Below are 17,868 nucleotides of genomic sequence, written 5' to 3'. Positions count from 1 at the left end.
ACACTGGAGAAGCTTTATATCTATTAGAAGTTCCAGAGTCAGGAGAATCACCACCAATATTACACAGGCTACCAGGAAACTGTTGACACTCGCACTGAGCAAAAATACCTGCCACACGGCTGCTCTCTTCCCACAGCACGGCTTCAGCCAGGTAGACCTGCAGGGACAAAAGTGAGGGAGGAGGCACTGAGAGGAGGTGAGGTGAGGTCCTGCCACAGCCCTGCTCTCACAGCCCCCAGCATCACTGCTCCCCAGCTCTGTGCTTCCTGATGAAACACACCCTTCTTCAAGGGGCCCCTGGGTAGAATCACGAAGAGCAGAGACATCTCATTCAGAGATAGAGCTCGGTTTGCAGGCTGACCCAGGCAGCTCCCAGCATCTCCATGTCTCAGTCTCCTCATCCTTAAAATGGGTGCGAAACCCACATCCCAGAGGCTTGTTGTAAAGACGGAAGATCACAAAGGTCGGCAGAGAGCCTGGTTATGTATATGTGCTGCACGAATTATTATTATTATTACCAAGCTTATTATTCTGCTTCTGTGTAGTCTCGGAACCCAGCATGGGCTCTGTGTTTAGGAGACCCTCAGTCCACCTCTAATTAATGCTCAATGAATTCATACATAGATTTTCTGTTTTTCCAGCTATATAAGGAAAGATTAGGACTAGATCCCTTTTTCTCAAAGTACGTTATAAGGAATGCTAGTTCCACAGAATGTTAATGGCTGTTACTCAATAAACAGTTTCCATGGTTGGGTAAGTTTTGGAAAATCTGGATCAAAGTTAAGTGGATATTTTTCTCTGTGGGACACTTATGTGCCATGAATATGTTATCAAGCACTGTCATGCTCCAAAAGGGATTAATTACACTTGCTGTTTCCCAAACTCATCGGCCCATGGCACCCTTTTGTCACAGAGCATAAGGAGGGACTGGTGTTCTAAGGACTGTCTTTTGGGAAACCTTTCACTGGATGATCATGAATGTTCATAGACAGACTCGAGGCCACCGAGGATGGAATCTTTCCTGCATAGGTTTGGAAGTGGAGAGGAGGCAGAGGACCTCAGAGATGGGTGTGTCTCTTAAGGATCTGATCCACTCCCTTCAGGAACACAAGATCCCAGGGACAAGGGGGTGCCTCTGAGGAGGCATGGGGATTCTATGATCAAACCTCACTGCCTTGGCAGCTCATTTATAAGCTGGACCTGCCTGCCTGCCTTGATGAGGAAGAACTGGGTGTCAGAGACAGCACTAGCTGGGGAGTCCTCACTTCTGGCGGGGTCTTCAGCCTCCCTGGACTGCATCCTCACTTGTAAAACTCCTTAACCCCTAGGATTATTGAAAGTTAAATGAGAAAACGTATCTGACCTGTAAAGCACCATGTAGCTGATGGCGATGATGATGATGGTGATGGTGATGGTGGTGATGATGATGGTGGCGATGATGGTGATGGTGATGATGATGATGATGATGATGATGGTGATGGCAGTGATGACCGTGATGGTGGTGATGATAAATTATTTTATGCCCCAAACACTTGGCCACCACCTCCTGTCCAGAGGAAGCAGTCGGCTGCAGCCTGCTCCATAGGGGTCAGTACCCATCCCGGAAGATCCCAAGAGTGTCTCTGGCACGGGGAGCTCTGCTTTGATGTGCTCTCTTCTCCCCGAAGGAATAACGTGAGTACTTCAAGGGGGAGATTTCTTCCTTGAAGGAGGCCCCAGCTGTTAGAAGGTGGGACAAAGCTCATGGCTCAGAAACCTGGCAGGAAATTTGGCTTATTCAAGTCTTTCTGCATGTTTTTCCAAAATCTCTGGGAATAACAGGGGCTGTCCTCAGTCGGGGGCAGGGGGGAGGCGTGAAAAGACTGGGGGTTCAAACCCCAGCCTCGGAAACTCATCCCAGGAAGAGGGGTAGGGGCATTTCAGCAGGTGATAGGGAGCTGGAGGGAGGCATTTTAGACAAGGGGAGGGTGACCCCCACATGGCCAAGAGCGTGGGGTGAGGGGTGAGGAGAGCAGCCAGGCGGGAGAGGGTTCTCACTGAGAGACAAGCCGGAGACAGGGGGCAAAAGTGGGTGGAGGCCAGACCGTGCAGGCCACTGATGAAGGCCTGCCTCACCTGCTGCAGGTGGGTTTCAACATCCGTTGCAGAACCACCTCTCTCCACCTTCCTACAGGCCCACACATAGCTCAGCAGGGTGGCCAGAGAAAATACAGGCCATCCAGTTAAATCTCAGGTAAACAATGAACAATTTCCTAGTATAAGTATGTCCCAGACATTGCATAGGATAGGCTTACTTTAAAAAACTTATTCATTGTTTATCTGAAATTCAGATGTAACTGGGTGTCCTGTATTCTCATTTGCTAAACCTGACAACACTAAACTCCTCGCAGAGGGGTCTCCAGGGGGCCTGGCGAGGGGGGCTGTGGTTTGGTCAGAGGGATGCACGGGAACTCTGGGGTACAGGCGAGAAGCCAGCGCCAGGGAAGGCAAGGCCACAAGAGGGACCCTGGCAGGAGGGCTGGGCGTGTCTGTCCCCGGAGGCCAGGAAAGAAGGACCAGGGCAGGGGAGCTCAGAGGCACAGCCGTGCCCACCTGGCTGAGGCCCAGAGAAGCCTAGATGCTCTGCCCGCAGGTGCTGTCAGCTGTGTATGGCTTTGGTGCATGGAAGACTCTGAATTTTAAGCTACCTTTGGCCCAGTGACTCAGCTGGCCTCCTCTCCTCCTGATCCATCCCGCGAGTGTCTCACCTACGCCCCTCCTTTTTTCCCAATGTGACATTCCCGCCCCCTTCCGCTTGGCCCTGTTCTAATCTTTCACACCCCTCCCCCCAGCCCTCGCCCAGCCTCCAGCTGCCTCAGCACTTCCCGCTCCCTCCTGCCCCCCTGTTAGTTACTTCCTTCCCCCTGGCCGCAGGCACCGCCACCACCGGGACCCGGAGGAGACCCAGCTCCAATTCCCTCTCTAAAACCTGGTCCGACTGTCCGCGGCCCCTAAACTGATGCCATTTCACTGTCATCTGAAATCTGAGGCGAGACCCTTCTGCGGTGACAAGTAAAAAGCTCAGCTGTGAAGGCTGGTTGCCGGGGCTGGCGCCAGGCAGCAGGGAAACTGGGACCGTCAACGGAAGGGCGGGGCGCCTGCTCTCCCGGCAGGTGCAACCCGGCAGCCCAGCTGCGCCCCCCAGAGACCCAGCCTTCTACCCCCAGGGAAGGTCCCACGGGGAGAAGGGGATGAAAAAACAGCCCATTCGATTCTTCAAGCAGCAGGCTTTCCCTATAAACCCGAGACTCCAATCTTGACCTGCCTCCATGGGAGGGAAAAGTCATTTGATGTGGCTTAGCTGGCTTCAAATGCTAAGAGGCTGCTTTTCATTTTCTTGTTGGGTTAGAAAAGTATCCTGGGCAGACCCAGGTTGGGTCTTTGGGAAGCAGTCAGTGCCAAGTGTGGACCCAGGGCGAGGAGCTGCAGGCAGGTGCCCGAGGTCACCAGTGGTCGGAAGCTGGCCCCCGGGGAGCAGCCAGGGAGGGCCCAGGCTGGTGGCAGGACTCAGAAACCAGGCAGCGGAAGGTCTGGAAGTCAAATGAATGAATGCCAGACACCCCCGTGCTAGGTAGGCCCTGTGATCAACACAGGCAAAGGCTCATGGCAGCTGGCTTTCCAGTGGGTGAGAGTCCAACAATAAATGTAACAAACTGGGACAGTGGATGGTGGTGGGGACTGCGGGGGTGGGGCATGAAGGGTGACAGTGAATTAGGTGGTGAGGGCAGGCCTCACCAAGAAAGCAACATGTGAGTGAGAGCCGGAGGGGTGAGGGCAGTGAGATGCACCAAAACAGGGATGATTTGTGGTAAAATTCTATTCAGCCCCCAAAGGACCTCCAGCACAACAGACACCAGAAAGCAGGAGCCAGGAGCTGGCTGGGGGAGGCGGGCCTGCCCCTTTCAGGGCTGGGGGCAGCCTACCTGACCCCCTCTCCGGGGGCAGATGCCGCAGGCCCTCCCACAGCCCGGGGGGCGACCGATGCAGTTCCCGAAGCAGAGCCCAGGCCCCATCGCTCCGGTCCTGTGCTTCCACTCCTGTGCCAGCCCGAGGTACCCCCGCCCCTGCTCTGCTTTCAATGACCAGCCCCTCAACCATGCCGATCTGGGGGTGACTTCCTGCAGCCCCCTTTATGCACAAGTTCAACGGGTGCTTTTTACACACTCTAGGTGAACCTCAGGACCCCAGAGCGATACACGCGGGGGTGGACTCCAGTGAAGCAGATGGAGGGAGACTACCTGTCAAAGAAGGATGACACTGAGGGATTCAGTAGCTGGTGACGAGTGGCTGCCCTGGGGCAGGGAGACTGCAATCTTCACCCAGGTCAGTGGTCCTCAACCCTGGCTGACCTGAGGACCAAGGGAGCTTTTAGAGCTCCCAGCGCCCAGGCCACGTAACCGCAGCCTCTGCGGTGGTTCTCAGACCTTGGTATTTTTTGGTCTCCTTAGCTGATTCCAATGTGCAGCTGAGACTGAGAACCACTGTCCTTGGCCCCTGACGCTCAGTGGGCTCCGGGACCAGCAGCATCAACATCACATGGGAGCCTGCTGGAAATGCAGTGTCTTGGACTTTTCCCTACCCACTGAGTGAGAGTCTGCATTTCAATGAGATGCTGGGTGACAACCACCAATTTAGGTTTCACAGGAGGTAACAGGTAGCTCAGGAGGTGGGCAGGGCACGGCAAAGGGAGTCTGGGTGCAGGAGAGATGAGGCAGTGAAGGCAGGCAGGTCCCCAGCCGGCCCCGGGAAGTGGTGAAGCAGGCAGGCCCTCCACGGGGCAGGAGGCAGCAGTGACACTCAGTGAGACAGACTGTGTGTGTCTGGGGGTGTCAAGGGCTTCCTCACTCCAGATCTGAGGCTGAAGCCAGAGTCCAAGCAGACTCTGGGCTTCCAGCTCCTTGAAAAGCAGGACCATAGATCCTAAAGGCTCCAGGACAGAGGCTGGGCTGAAGCAGCCGACCCTCTGGCTGTCCCAGGGTTTGGAAATCCCAAGCTGCTAATAAAATATCCTTTGAAATTCAAATGACTCAGACATTCCTAGGAGATTGTGTTTTAGCAGAAAAATAGAATCTTTTCAGCTTCAAAATATCCCTGAGTGGTTAAATAATGACTCAAGGAGCTTAATGGGCCAAAAGGGAAATCAGCATTGACTCTTTAATTAGAGAAGATCCTTTCCTCCATCTCTTCAGCATCCACCCCATCAGAGCCCTGGAACTGGTTCTCAGGGTGGTGTTTTTCCCCAGAGTCACCACCAGAGGGCAGGCGTCTCCCAATTTCCTATCTTGGTGCAGCGACAGCAAGGGGACAGCTCCAGGAGGCCTGCTGGGGCTGCCAAAATCTGTAAATACCAACAACCAGATGGCATCTCCTGGCAGGCAGGCCAGCGTTCTACCGTGAGGGTCCACCAATCATTCCTGAGGCCTTAGGGGAACCTGGGGACTGGAGGGGAGACTGGGTACCCTTACTGTTTCTGCTTTATACACTTAGGTGTCTTGATAAAAGTTTGAGAGAGTAACTTTTAGAATATTAAAATGAACTCTGGCAAGCTTCTGATGGATCCGTCATGTGAGGTCAGGCCACGTGAGTGGCCCAGAAGGAGGCGGCTCCAGGTCACTGATCCATCAGGCAGCATTCCCAAGCCTGGCACCGAAACAGCCCCGTTCTGGAGGGCAGAGCAGAAACGCACCGTGCCAGGATGACAGTTTGCTCCTGCGGGGCCTGGCTTCTCCCACCCAGGCAATCCACGGCATGGCTGCCCAGCCGGCATGGCTGCCCAGCCGGCATGGCTGGGAGGATGCATGATGGGGTGGGTGGCTAGAGTATGGGGACTTGGAGACCCTCAAGTTGTCTGAAAAGGTGCTCACAGGCAGTGGACAGTCGTGACGTCCCTGGAGGAGGTGGAAGATCACAGAAGAGCCTACTTCCCTGGGGGGAGCCAGAACCGATGGCCCTGCTGGTCCTACGTGGAGATTTTCATCCATCAAGTCCCCACAGAAAGGAGCGGAGGAAGGGGGTTGGAGTGAGGCCTGTCTGGTAGCAAGAGCCAGAGTGAAGTCTGGGGCACTGGGCCTCCCCACCAACCCCACCCCAACTCTGACCTTGGGAGCCATGGCTAGATCAGAGCCTCAGAACCCTTCTGGGTTGCAAAGCTCTCCTCAGGATGAAAACCATGGCCCTACACATGAAAGATGCACAAGACCACAACACTATGCATAACATTCCAAGGGGCACGTGGCCCTCTTGACTCTCATTGATAGAAGGATACCTGGGCTCCAAGTTCAAACCCCAGGACTGGGCAATTGAGACCCCTCCAGGCCCTAAGATGCTCCAGTTCTGTGATGCTGAACACCTGTGGCCTGGATGCCACAGCCTTGGTGGCGGTGTCATCGGCAGAGCATCCTGTGGCCCTGCTTTACTCTTCTTTACCATATTTACTCCAGAGGATGAAAATGCTGTCAGAGAAAGCCACAAAGCTGACTGAAATCCAGCTTCTGGCACTGATCTGGGTTTTATTTTTATTGATTTAACAAATGCTCACAAGGCACTTACTACGTATGTATGCTGTTCCGAGCACACTTTACAAATGTTAACTCACCTAGTAGTTTTAAGAGACAATTCCTTCTCATGTTTCCCTGCTGACAGTGGGGAAAGCCAGACTTTTTCCTGTTTGGGGTTTGGTGGGAACTGTAGCCCCACCCCTGGCTGAATTCTGAGTGCAGTCTTTGAGCCTTAGTTTCCGAATCCCCCAAAAGGGAATAAGCACCCCCTCCCTTTGCAAAGTTGTTGTTCTAAAATGTAAAAAAAAAATACATGTAAATCCCATAACACATGTGCATCTACTATGGTGACTTAGGCATGCGGGCATGAGAGAAAGGATTAATCACCCCAACAGGGGCAGTTTCAACCGCCCATATTCCATTCCAGTTATGACATTCCTGGCATCGTACCGGGTGCTAAGCACGTGAGGGAGGTCAGAGCCTTCATCTGCATGGGGCCTGCAGCCTTGTAAGTGAATTCTGACTATGCAATGAGCTCTCAGTCCTAGACTACCCTGAAAAACTAAACACACAAAGGGAGAGAAAAAAAAGCAGGAAAAGGAAATGAGCTCACACGTGTAGGACTTCTTAAACGGACAAATATCCACCCATGAGAACCATCAGCCCAACACCCACAGGGACACGCTTTTACTTCCTTCTCACTTTCGCATGGAGAAGCAGAACAGCAGGAGAAGCATCGTCAAGCATCCCCTTTGTTCCTGTACCCAGTTCCCACCCGCAAGCCACAGCAGCGCGCAGCCCCAGAGGTGCGAGCACTCACTACACTGCGATGTCCCAGGAACTCTCAGGTGGAGGTGAGAGGTGACTCTCCCAGCTCTTTGGGGAACAAGAAATGGGAGTTCCTGTACAAGCAGCTTCAGTTCTGCAATCAGAGCCCTGGGGCAGAGGGAGGGGGAGGTCCGCGTGTAGCTGGGGTTGAGGAAGTCTGACATGCGCTCGTTCCAGATTTCCTGCATCCTTGGAAATGCCAAAGCTGGGAAAGAGAGCAGGGTGTGGTGGCCAGAGCTCGGGGCCAGGAGGTAGGAGCCGTCATCCCACTTGGCAAGCCACCAAATCCCCTCTGGGGACACAATGGCCAACACACACCATGGCCTGGCTCCCCTACCTGGGGGGACCCAGTGTATTGTCCACATATCTCTGAAGGGCTGCCGGGGGGTTCAAGCCTGGCTCAGGGGAGGGAGTAGGGTGCTCCTGGACCCAGGGGCCACAAGACTCCCTCCGCCTTGGCAGTCCTCAATTCTGGGAACTGGCCAGAAGTCTGAGAGCCTCCTTTGTGCCATGCTTTGCAGGAGGCCTGCCTGGATGAGGTCAGCTTCCTAACCTGGTGCAACCGGTGGGCTGCAGCTCTCAGGCACACCCCACTTCTCTGTCCACTTCTCTCTGTGGTTCTGAGCTGAGGCTTGGTAAATCCTGGGTCAGCCACACTCTTTGCTTGGGGGTGGCCTGCCCTTGAGTTTAAATTCCCACCCCCCATCATTCCAGGCAGCACTCCTGCACCCAACAAAGGTGGTCGGAGGCGCTCTGCCGCCACCTAGTGGTCTCCTGGGGCTGTACACCCTGCCCCTGTGAGTAGGTGGGAGCAAGACGTTTATCTTGCTGAGAAATAACGTATCTGTGAATTTATTACCTTCTAAGTCAACATAAAATCTTCATGGTTCTTGGACTACAGGGAAGAAGCTAACCTCTGCTTGTGAGAAAAAAATTTTTATCTGAATTAAACCTCTGTTTCCTGGTTGGGGCATCAAGTACCCTCCTGGAAGCCTGAGCTCAGACTAGAGTCGTGGTCACTGGGCCAGCTTGGGTCCAGGGCCAGCTGGTGTGCCAGAAGAAGGGGCAGAGTTTTGTTACAGACAACTCTCATTGGATGCAAGAAAATGGATTAATGAAGCTCTTTGCAACATTTTTCCCCTTGGGGGAAAAATGACGGAAAGATTTCACAAGCCTTGTGATGCAGAACTTCCAGACTTTGCACCTGCAGGGTCAGCAGGGGTGGAAGTGCCTTTTAACCCTGAACTTGAAAGGCTTCTTCTTCTTCTAAAAGGATGCTAAGGCTGTACTAAGTGAAGCTGGCATATTTTGAGGCAAATCTGATTTACTTCTTTTAGGGTGACTTTGTGGAGGGGGTGTGGAATTAGCAGGGACGCCCAGAGGTGGGCCAGCCAGACCGTGGCCTTGAGTTCTGGGGTGTGAGACACCTGATCCCTCCCTGAGGCTCTTCCCGGACCCTGCGCAGGCCTGGGGCCAGCCCCCAACTCTCCCCAAATGGAACTGGGCTTTCCCTTCTTGTCTAATCCTGATTTTAACACCGCCTCGCTCACTCACCCACTCGCCCACACCATTCCTGCATTTAATCAACACGCTCCAGTGTTCCAGGCTCAGAGGGCCTGGTCCCTGCCCTGACGGAGCGCTTGGTCCTGTACTGCAGACAGACTCGAGAACAGAGCAGAGCCCAGTGTCACAAGTGCTAAGATAGAGATTGGCCAAGGGCTATGGGCGCACCAAGGTGAGGCCCTGGCCTGGGTGGGGTGGGGGCCGGAAGACTTCCTGGAGGGGGTGGTCCTTGAGCTGGACAGTATGGGGAGAGAGGAGGGAACTGAGGGTTGTGGCTTAGAAGGTTCCTCCCCCGCCCCTTTGTCTCCAGCCTTTGTTTGCTGGCATATCTAAAATTATTTCAGTCTTTAAATAGAGAAGTTGCTATATTGGACCTGTCTTCTTTTCCTGGCTTAAAATCTTAAAAACCATCCCTGTGCCCCCATTATGTTTTTCCCCTCTGACTGTGAAGTTCCAGCAGAAATGTGCCATTGGCATCATCTCTTAGGATAGAGTCGTGGGGAGAGGAGGCTTTTCCTCCTCACCCTGCATGGCCTTATGGTTTCTGAAGCCCCCGAACTGGGAACTAGCATTCCGTCCATGGACGCTTCAGTGGCAGCGGCTTCATGGGCAGTGGACATGGACGGGGGGAGGGGCAGAGCAGGGGAGGAAGAAGGACACAAGTTCCAGTGGTGACCAAGCCTGACTGACCGGCTTCATGGAGCTTCGGTGTCTTGGAAACCACTGGCTCCGGTGAAGGCCAGGAGGAGGTGAGGGTCACTGTAAATGAGCCAGAATGCACACGTGACTCACTGTGGTAACAGGTTGAGGAGGCCAGCCAGCTAGGTCTAGGTCCACTGACGCGGCCAGACAAAATCCATTTTGGGAAAAGCTGAGGGCCTGTTGGGTTTGAGGTGGCCACAGCCCCGGCTGGGCAGGTCACAGCTCCTCAGGCTGCACCTGAGTGCTGCCACTGAAAAGGCTCTGGGTGGAGACAGGAACACTTCTCCTCTCAAATGTGCAGCCAACTCAGAGGCAGAAGAGCAGGCGACCCCACAGACACATGTTAGGGTTCCAGGTGTGTCTGGGGTCCTGTGAAGGCATCCAGGAAGCAGCTGGCTATGGGCCAGGAGTTAGAGGGAGGGAGCTGTGCTAGAGACGTGGCTTTGAGCTTTACAAGCTGAGGAATGTTAATTCCAGTTGTGGGGGGGGACGCAGCTACCCAGTGTGCAGGATTAGCGGAGCGCAAATGGCCAAAGACAGAAAATGAAGAGCCCCGGCAACTAAGGACCAAGCAGAGAAAATGATCTGTCAAAGGCCTGGAAGGGACAGCCAGGTGGGGCAGGAGGGAAGCTCAGAGAGCAGCAGACCCAAGCAGGCAGGGCTTCCAGAGGGAGGGAGTGGCTGACCGTTCCCAATGCTGGACCCAGGGCCGAAGAGGGATCCTAGCAACGTGGCGGCTGCTGATGACCTTGAGGGAGCAGTTGCCACGGTGTGGATGGGGCTGAGGCTGGACAGCAGCAGGCTGAGGAATGAACGGGAGTGAGCAGAGGGGACATGGCAAGTGTAGATGAGGACTTTAAGAGGTTTGGCTGCAAAGGGGAAGAGGTTGACGGCGGCAGCTAACGGGACGTGGAGTCAAGGGAGGAGGTGCGAGACCTTGCGTGTGTGACAGGTCAGGGTGAGGATGTAACTGATGGAGCCAAATTCATGCGAAGGTGTGAGGGGAAGGGAATCCGAGCTCAGGAGAGGCAAGGCAGGCCCTAGAGCGGATGAAGGGAAGGACCGAGGGGTGGGGGGCAGTTCATCCGTGGCTGTTTTTACTTTCTGTGGGAGGGAGGAGAGAAGGGCATCTGCGGGGGGCAAGAGGAGACATGGGGGGAATGGAAGCAACCGGAAATGGCCACCTGGGGGCCGGGACCATAGAGGAGGACTGTCAGGCAACACTGAGGATCAAGCTGATTCCGGGGAGGTGCTGTTATAGACAACGTTTGTGCCCTTCCCGTCCACCCTCCAAATGAGGACCCAACCCCCTCCTCAATCTCCACGTGATGGTATTTGGAGGTGGGGCTTCGGGCAGGTAACTAGATTTAGATGAGGTCATGAGAGTGGGTCCCCCATGATGGGATTGGTGCCCTTATAAGAAGAGGAAGAGACCCAAGCCCACTCTAGCCCTCCACTCACACACAGCGAGGAAAGGCCATGTGAGGACACAGCGAGAAGGCAGCCGTCTGCCGCCCCAGGAGAGAGCCCTCACCAGCCGCTGACCCCATTGGCACCTCAGCCTTGGAATTCCCACTTCCAGAATTGTGAGAAAATCAATACCTGCAGTTTAAGCCACCCAGTCTGTGGTCTTTTGTCAAGGCAGCCCCATCAGACTGAGGCTGGGCCCATCTGCACAGTTGTCTGATTTTCCTCCCTGAGCCCCTAGCCGTCTGGGTGTGGAAGCAAAGAAGGTGGACAGCAGACAGCTTTGCAGTTAAAGCTCTGCTAGGCAGGGATGTCAGAAGGACAAGGGCTGTTAGGGAAGTCAGGGAGCCGGGCAGAGATAAAACCCTTCCACATCAGGGGTTTGCCCACGTTGCAGTGACCACCCGCCCCAAAGTTACGGGCCTTTGACAGTATGCCTAATAGTGGTGTCACATGTGCAATGTGTGCCAACCACAGTCACAACTGTGACGTTGTAAAGGGACAGGTGAAGCATGGAAGACCAGTAGTGCCAGGCTGGATCAGGAGCCAGGAGCCAGGGCTCTATTTTTGTCTGTGTCACTGTGTGACCTTGGGCAAGTTCCTTCCACTCTCTGCACTCGGGTATCCTATTAGAATATTTAGAATAAAAGATCCCTAACGTCTTTTCCAGCTCTAACACTCTCAGGTTCTGGGAAGCTTAAAGGCACTGAAATATCACTGGGCTTAAAAGAAGCGATTGGCAGGGTGGCCAGGTCACTGGGCACCATCTTGCTGGGGTCCCTGAGGCCCCCTCATCTCCTACAGAACAGAGTCATTCCTACAGAAAACACTTCCCTTAGTAGGAAGAGGTGCATTTGACCGGACTCACACCAAAGCTTTCTGAAGACCTACCAGAACTGTAAATCATCTTGTTTTGCATCTTTTCAGAAAGGGCCAGGTTGAAGTTTGAGGAAAACCCCAGGAAGTGCAGCAAGAGCCAAGAAGCCTTGCAAAAAGAGGCTCCCCCGCTTCACAGTGTGCTTTTGTTTCTCTCCCGTGTCCCCTGGCTTCCGTCCTGTGCCCGCTCTTCCTTCCTCCAGGAAGCCCTCTGGCTGCCAGTGGAGCCCCCCCTGCCAAGAGCTCTGCAGCGAAGTGAATCCCTTCACCAGGCTGCTTCCTATTTACCCACCAGGAGCAAGCGTTCCAGGGCACACCTGGAGACTCAAATCAAGTCAAGAGCCTCTCTGCCTTGCGGGCATCCCATTTGTATTCTCCCTGTTCAGAAGGAACCTTGCAGAGGCCCAATTCAGAAGCAAATGGAATCATAAAGCAGAGCCTCTGCCTCGTCCAGCTCAGGCTACGGAGTGGTACCCACCCAGCCTGGACCACCTGAGGTGCGTATGCCCGCAGGATGCGGATGGGGATATGGTCCGGAGCCAGAAACCTCCCAGGCCTTCCTGCTTCTCTGCCTGCCTTCTGACTGTGAACTTGAAAAGGGCCTAAAGCTAGCTCAGGTGGGGAGGGTAAATCAGTCTCTGGGAACCGCAAGGGCAGGTTACCAGGCTGCACTACCGCCTTTGACCTCCAGAGGGCAATGCCACGGTGCTCAGGGAATGTCCAATCGGCAACATCATTGGCTGAGCCAGGGACCTGGAGACCCCAAGGAGCCCGCCCTGAGGTCCCATGGCGCTGCCCGCGCTCGGGGATGGCACCGCCCCCCGCCGGCGTGCCTGAGTTATCTCCTGCCCCTTTGCCTATCCTGGTTTCCCACGTCCTGCTGACTCTAAGCACAGTACTTGGAGAAAATTATATTTTCAGAGAAAGCCACTGGGGCGAAGTTTTTGCAAAAGGTGTACTGTTTCACAGTTGTTAGGCAATTTATCTCGGAATGAGGCGAGCGCCTTGGGAAACAGCCGGTGGAATCCAAGCTCTGCAAGCTTACCTGTAGGTAAGGCTTCTCACTTGCTTTTGAAATAACCTAGCAACCCTTCGTTCTTACATTCAAAGGAGCCAGCCAGCATGTTCCAAAATATTTACAGGCACCCAAGGAAGCAGGGCGGCCGGGAACTGGCTCCCAAGTTCCTGGCCAATGTTTAAAATTCTTTATCTAAGAGCAACAGGGTGGGGCTGGGGAAAGTCTGACCTGCCTTGGGACCCCAGGACCTGTTCCTGCCCTCCTCTGGCCTTCAGCCTCTCCCACGTAAAAGGAGGGTGTCACCGGTGTGTCTTCCCTGCCCCATCCAGCTCCAGCGTTCTACTCTGCACCTTCAGAAAGTCTGTTTGTAAGACAGACCAGGCTGGTGAGAAGTTCACGGGGGAATAAAGCATCCAAGCTTGACTGACAAGCTAAGAAGGACTAGACAGGGGCCACTGCTTTGAATCGGGGGCCAGCAAACCCTACATGCTCTCACCAGGAAGAGAGCAGCCAGAGTCTGCAAAGCTCCGGGCCAAATGCTCAATTCCCTTCCCTCCCTAGCTGCGCAGAATGCTTTCTTCCCGAACTCTTCCCTGCTGAGAGCAGGCTTGATAAAGGGAAAGTGCCATCCAGTCCATCCTTTATGGGCTCTGTGACCTCAGGCAAGTCTCTGATTCCGTGGGTCCCCTGATTCCAAAGTGTCCCCATTGGGGGTTGGGTGAGCCATTACAGAGTGTGTCAGTCCTTTGACAAATTTTGTAATTCCCTGAGTTGCAAGCAGATGTCACTTAACAGGTTGTCTAGCAGCGACAGATATTTTCTGTGCCCAAAGCTTTTTTTCAGAGGAACAGTGTCTGAGGAGGAGAAGGGCCTACGTGGCCTGATGTGAACTGCTCCCTTCTACTCAGCATCTCGCATCCCTGGGCTGCCCTGCTGTTGGTACTCATGGAAACCCAGGGAGGTATGCAAGAACCTTCTAAGCTGCCAGTGGTCCCGACACCTACCCTTCTCTTTGGTAATCTTCGTCCAAATTTGACAGGAGCTGCGAGCCCGCCGTGGAGAGGTCGACCGCAGCCAGGGGCAAGTCACGGTAGGCCAAGTTCGCCAGCTGCACCGGAGCAATGCTCTTGGTTTCTTCGTCTACTTGTTGGGAGATGATCTCAACTTCAGAAATTCCTCCTTCTATGGCAGGCCTGGGTGGGGGAGGACGGCAACAGGGCAGAGTCATCCCTTGAGAATAAAATAATTTTCCCACTCCCCACGGAAAGGAGGGAGGAGGCACCAGGCTCAATGCTGGGCTGGTGGAGAACGGCGGGACATCCGAGGACACCGTTCTGCCCCACTGGCCACCCCAGGGACTAGACTGAGGCCCCTCCAGCCCCATCTCCTTCGCCAGTGGGGGAGAGGTGGAAGCAGGCTCAGATCTGAAAGTATGAGCTTTGCGGGCGCGTCCTGTACCACCGGGAGGTAAAGACCCAGAGGGAAACCGCCAGCCAGCAAAGCCTAGACTTGGATTTCTAGGCTTCTTGGTCACTGGACTTTGCTGGCGTGACACAGTCCTTTCAGTTGTCTCCTGGGTTTCTTTGTAAAGGTCCTTGGGAATGTTGTGGCCTCTGTACCACAACAGAGAAGTGTTTGTTCACAGCTGGATGTACTGCTGGTGGCTGGGGAGCCGACCTGGAGACCCCGAGTGGGCCTTGGGGCAGTGAGGACAGGAGGGGCCAGCTGTCTCTGGGTGCCACTCCCTTCCTACTTGAACTGGCCCTACTGCATCTCCCTTTTTAAGGTTGAGAGGAGATGGGGGTCACTTGATCAAATGCCTAAGGGGTTGTGGGTCTCCTCCTATGTTACTGGCAGCTCACCTACGGCAACTCCACTGGCATCGCGGGGCATCTCCACCAGGGGCAGCACCACTTCCCAACTCCCCAGGGGCATTGGGCAACTTGTGGAGGCATTTGTGGCTGCCACGAAAGCACGGGGGGTCACTACTGACATAAACAGGAATAGGGACACTGCACATCGTGCAGGGTGTCCAACAAGTAACCATCCCGCCCACATAACCAACAGCAGCCCTGTGACGAGATGGGGGGCTGGCTCACTCTGCTCTGACTTCCTGGGGTGCCGTCTTTGGTCCTTCCAACATATTCTTGACCCTGCCTCATCCTGTAGAATCCGAAGGCCTGGGCCTCTGGCCAAACAGTGGGGGTTAGACAGAAAAATGGCGTGACTGGAGAGGAGTAAAAATTAAACATTTGAGGGAACATTGAGAGGGGCGGGCTTTAATACCGAGGCGGCGGCCCAGGCCGCTGTAAGCTGCTCTTGGGCTCTGGTGCTGACTCTAACGTTTACTTCTGCGGGGCCTCCCGCGGGACCATAGTTTCTCCAACTGAAACATGAGGAGGTGACATGGCGGCTCTGCTTCTCAGCCTAGGATCTGATACAGCTCAGAGAAATACAGAGCAGGTGGGAAGGGCCGTGGAGTGAGAAGTTCCTTGGGTGGGCAGTTTTAAGTTCTAAACTCTTCCTTTCGAACCCCCGTTGAGAGCTGACCAACAATGCCCAGTGGCAGTTATCCAAGAAGCTTGGAGTTGAATCTGCCCACTTCTTTTTTGCTTGAATCATCCAGATAATTGGGGGGAAAACGAGATTTTCCTCTGAACACCACAGGCTGGCTGCCTCCACTACCTGAGTTCACCAAGTAATTTCCAATGTCTGGGTTCTCTTTTGTGGGCCTGACTTAAACCCTAGCCCCTTGCTGCCTGTCATGTACAGATAATAGTGCTTATCGTGTGTGACATTCACAAAACCACTCAAGACCTTCAGACAGAACAGTCACGGAGTGTGAAGTTTCTGTGTTTCTCAACAATTGAAGTAAAAGTGTGGGTGTTCGTGGGGGGGATCCTGGCTCCTCCAGATGTCCCCCCACCCAAAACAAGAACTGATGCTGGGTTGAACCTGTTCTCTTTTCTTCTGGAGTACTCAAGGAACCTGTGGTTCGCCGAACTGAACTCATAGAGCTTTCTGATCAGTGGGCTGTTCGTGGAGGGCTGCGGTGAGTTTCTGGGACAAGCAGGATATGACTCTGGGAAGCCTGGAATAAACCACTTCTGCCTTCCGGACTTTCCTGCCCTCTGGTCCCCTCCTGCCAGTGGTCACAGTGGCCCAGCACCATCCCCGGTCACGCGATCATCCTGTGGTTCATAGCCTGAGCGTTGGGACCACTCCCTGGTCTTGGGTGTGAAGAAGAGTATGGTGGAGAACGTGTACTAGTAGCTCCGTTCTTCAGCTCTCCCTCTGCCACGTGACTTTGCAGCATCTCATCAAAAGGAAGAGCACATTTTTGCACCCTTGATGCTGTGTTCAGTCATGAGACTTGTTTTGGCTAATGGGATATCAGCAATCCCTTTGGACTAGCAAGGGGATTACAATTCCAGTTTGGGATTGCAGAACACCTCTGCCTTTTTTGAACTAAAAAAAAAATGAGATGACCTTCGTAAGCCAACTCAGAGAGAAAGTAGTTTTTAACAAGTTAGTTTAATGTCAGGCTTAAGGCTAAAGCCACCCGGAGCTCCTCCTGGTTTATGGGGCTGGGGAAGGGGCTGTCGGCTGCACCTGTGGTTCCGATGGACCAGCTCCACACCCACAGAGAGCAGATCCCGATGCTACTCACTGTGGATTGGTCATGTTGAAAGATGCAGCCAGGGCCATGGGTTTTCTTGGTGTCTAGTGGGGCTCAGCTGTCTTGAAGCCTGACGTCAGCATTTCCAAGCGTGGGTTCTACAAAACATATAAATATGGTGTCCTGAAGACAAATAATCGAATAGTAGAAATTTATTACACTCGGATGCCAAACTTCCCATGCTCATCTAAAGACGGAAGCCCTAGAACCTTCTTCCATACAGACTTTCCTTCAAAGCAATATTGAATAGATTCTTCTCATTACCTATGGTGGATAACAACAGGCAGAATTTATTTTTTAGAGATGAAGAAATAGGCCCAGAGTGACAAAGTGACCTTTCTGTGTCACACAGAGGTGGCAGAGAGCCAGGCTGGACCACAGGTTTGCTGACTTCTAATCCACAGCTCTTTCCACTACACAGCCAGGTTAAAAACCTTTCTACTTCAGCTTTAGGAATCTCAAAAATCAGTTTTGTCTCAAAAATCCCAAGTGTTTTCCCTCAAATTTTTTTCTCCCAAGATTTCCCTCTCTTCTGGCAGTTGTCTCTCCACTCCTCCAAGCTCTCCTCTCTTCCCAGGTGGTTCTCTCCAGGAGAAGGGAGCACACCCTGCAGCCAGGCTGCCTGCAGTCAGAGCCTGGCTTCCACTTACTAGCCCTCTGTCCTCAGTTTCTCCACCTATAAAATGGGAATAATACTAGAACTAACTAAATGAGTTACTGCATGTAAAACACTTAGAATAGTGCCTGGCAATGCAGTGTTGGCTTTTATCAACATAGTTACTATTTTATAAATTTAAATCGCACAGTCTGTTGAATCTGAGCACCTTCCAAAGCAGTTGGATGGCTGAGTGCAAGATTTCCTCTTAAAATCTAGACTAGGTAAATAGATTATACTTTTCTGTAAATGGATGCTAGGGTACCACCAGAAGTCTTCTGGGGGAGAGATGTACACAGATAAGGAAACAGACTCACGTTCTGGGTGATTTTGAGCAAGTTACTAGGGAGGTTACTCCAAGGGGCAATCCTTCTGTAAGCTGCATTCTAAGTGCAGCATGCTTTTCCTACAAGATATCAACCCGGGACAAACCCCTTGTTCCATCCTGAAGCTCAGTCCTCAGAGGCCATCAAATGAGAGGGACAAAGGGGTAGAATTGTTACATCATGTAAAAGGAAAAGGTGCTCCAGGGGTGAGAAAATCG

The 17,868-nt window shown here is 53.4% G+C and overlaps 1 protein-coding gene across 2 annotated transcripts in view; it reads right to left on the bottom strand.

The window, feature by feature from the left end:
• Positions 1 to 17,868, bottom strand: part of TMEM266 (transmembrane protein 266) — a 113,501-nt gene that overhangs the window by 45,933 nt on the left and 49,700 nt on the right. Inside the window, exons 2-4 of one of the 2 annotated variants that reach the window (XM_072950931.1) lie at positions 16,661 to 16,767; positions 13,995 to 14,183; positions 3 to 157 (exon numbers count right to left, since the gene is read on the bottom strand). In XM_072950931.1, the coding sequence (XP_072807032.1) occupies positions 3 to 157; positions 13,995 to 14,183; positions 16,661 to 16,698 (382 nt within the window). In that variant the 5' untranslated portion in view covers positions 16,699 to 16,767. Of the gene's footprint in view, positions 1 to 2; positions 158 to 13,994; positions 14,184 to 16,660; positions 16,768 to 17,868 lie in introns of those variants that run through there. The other variant, XM_015243146.3, reaches the window with a different exon arrangement.

This window comes from Vicugna pacos, chromosome 27 (genome assembly GCF_048564905.1).
Source record: "Vicugna pacos chromosome 27, VicPac4, whole genome shotgun sequence".
NCBI lineage: Eukaryota > Metazoa > Chordata > Mammalia > Artiodactyla > Camelidae > Vicugna > Vicugna pacos.
This window is presented reverse-complemented; position numbering and strand designations above follow the sequence as displayed.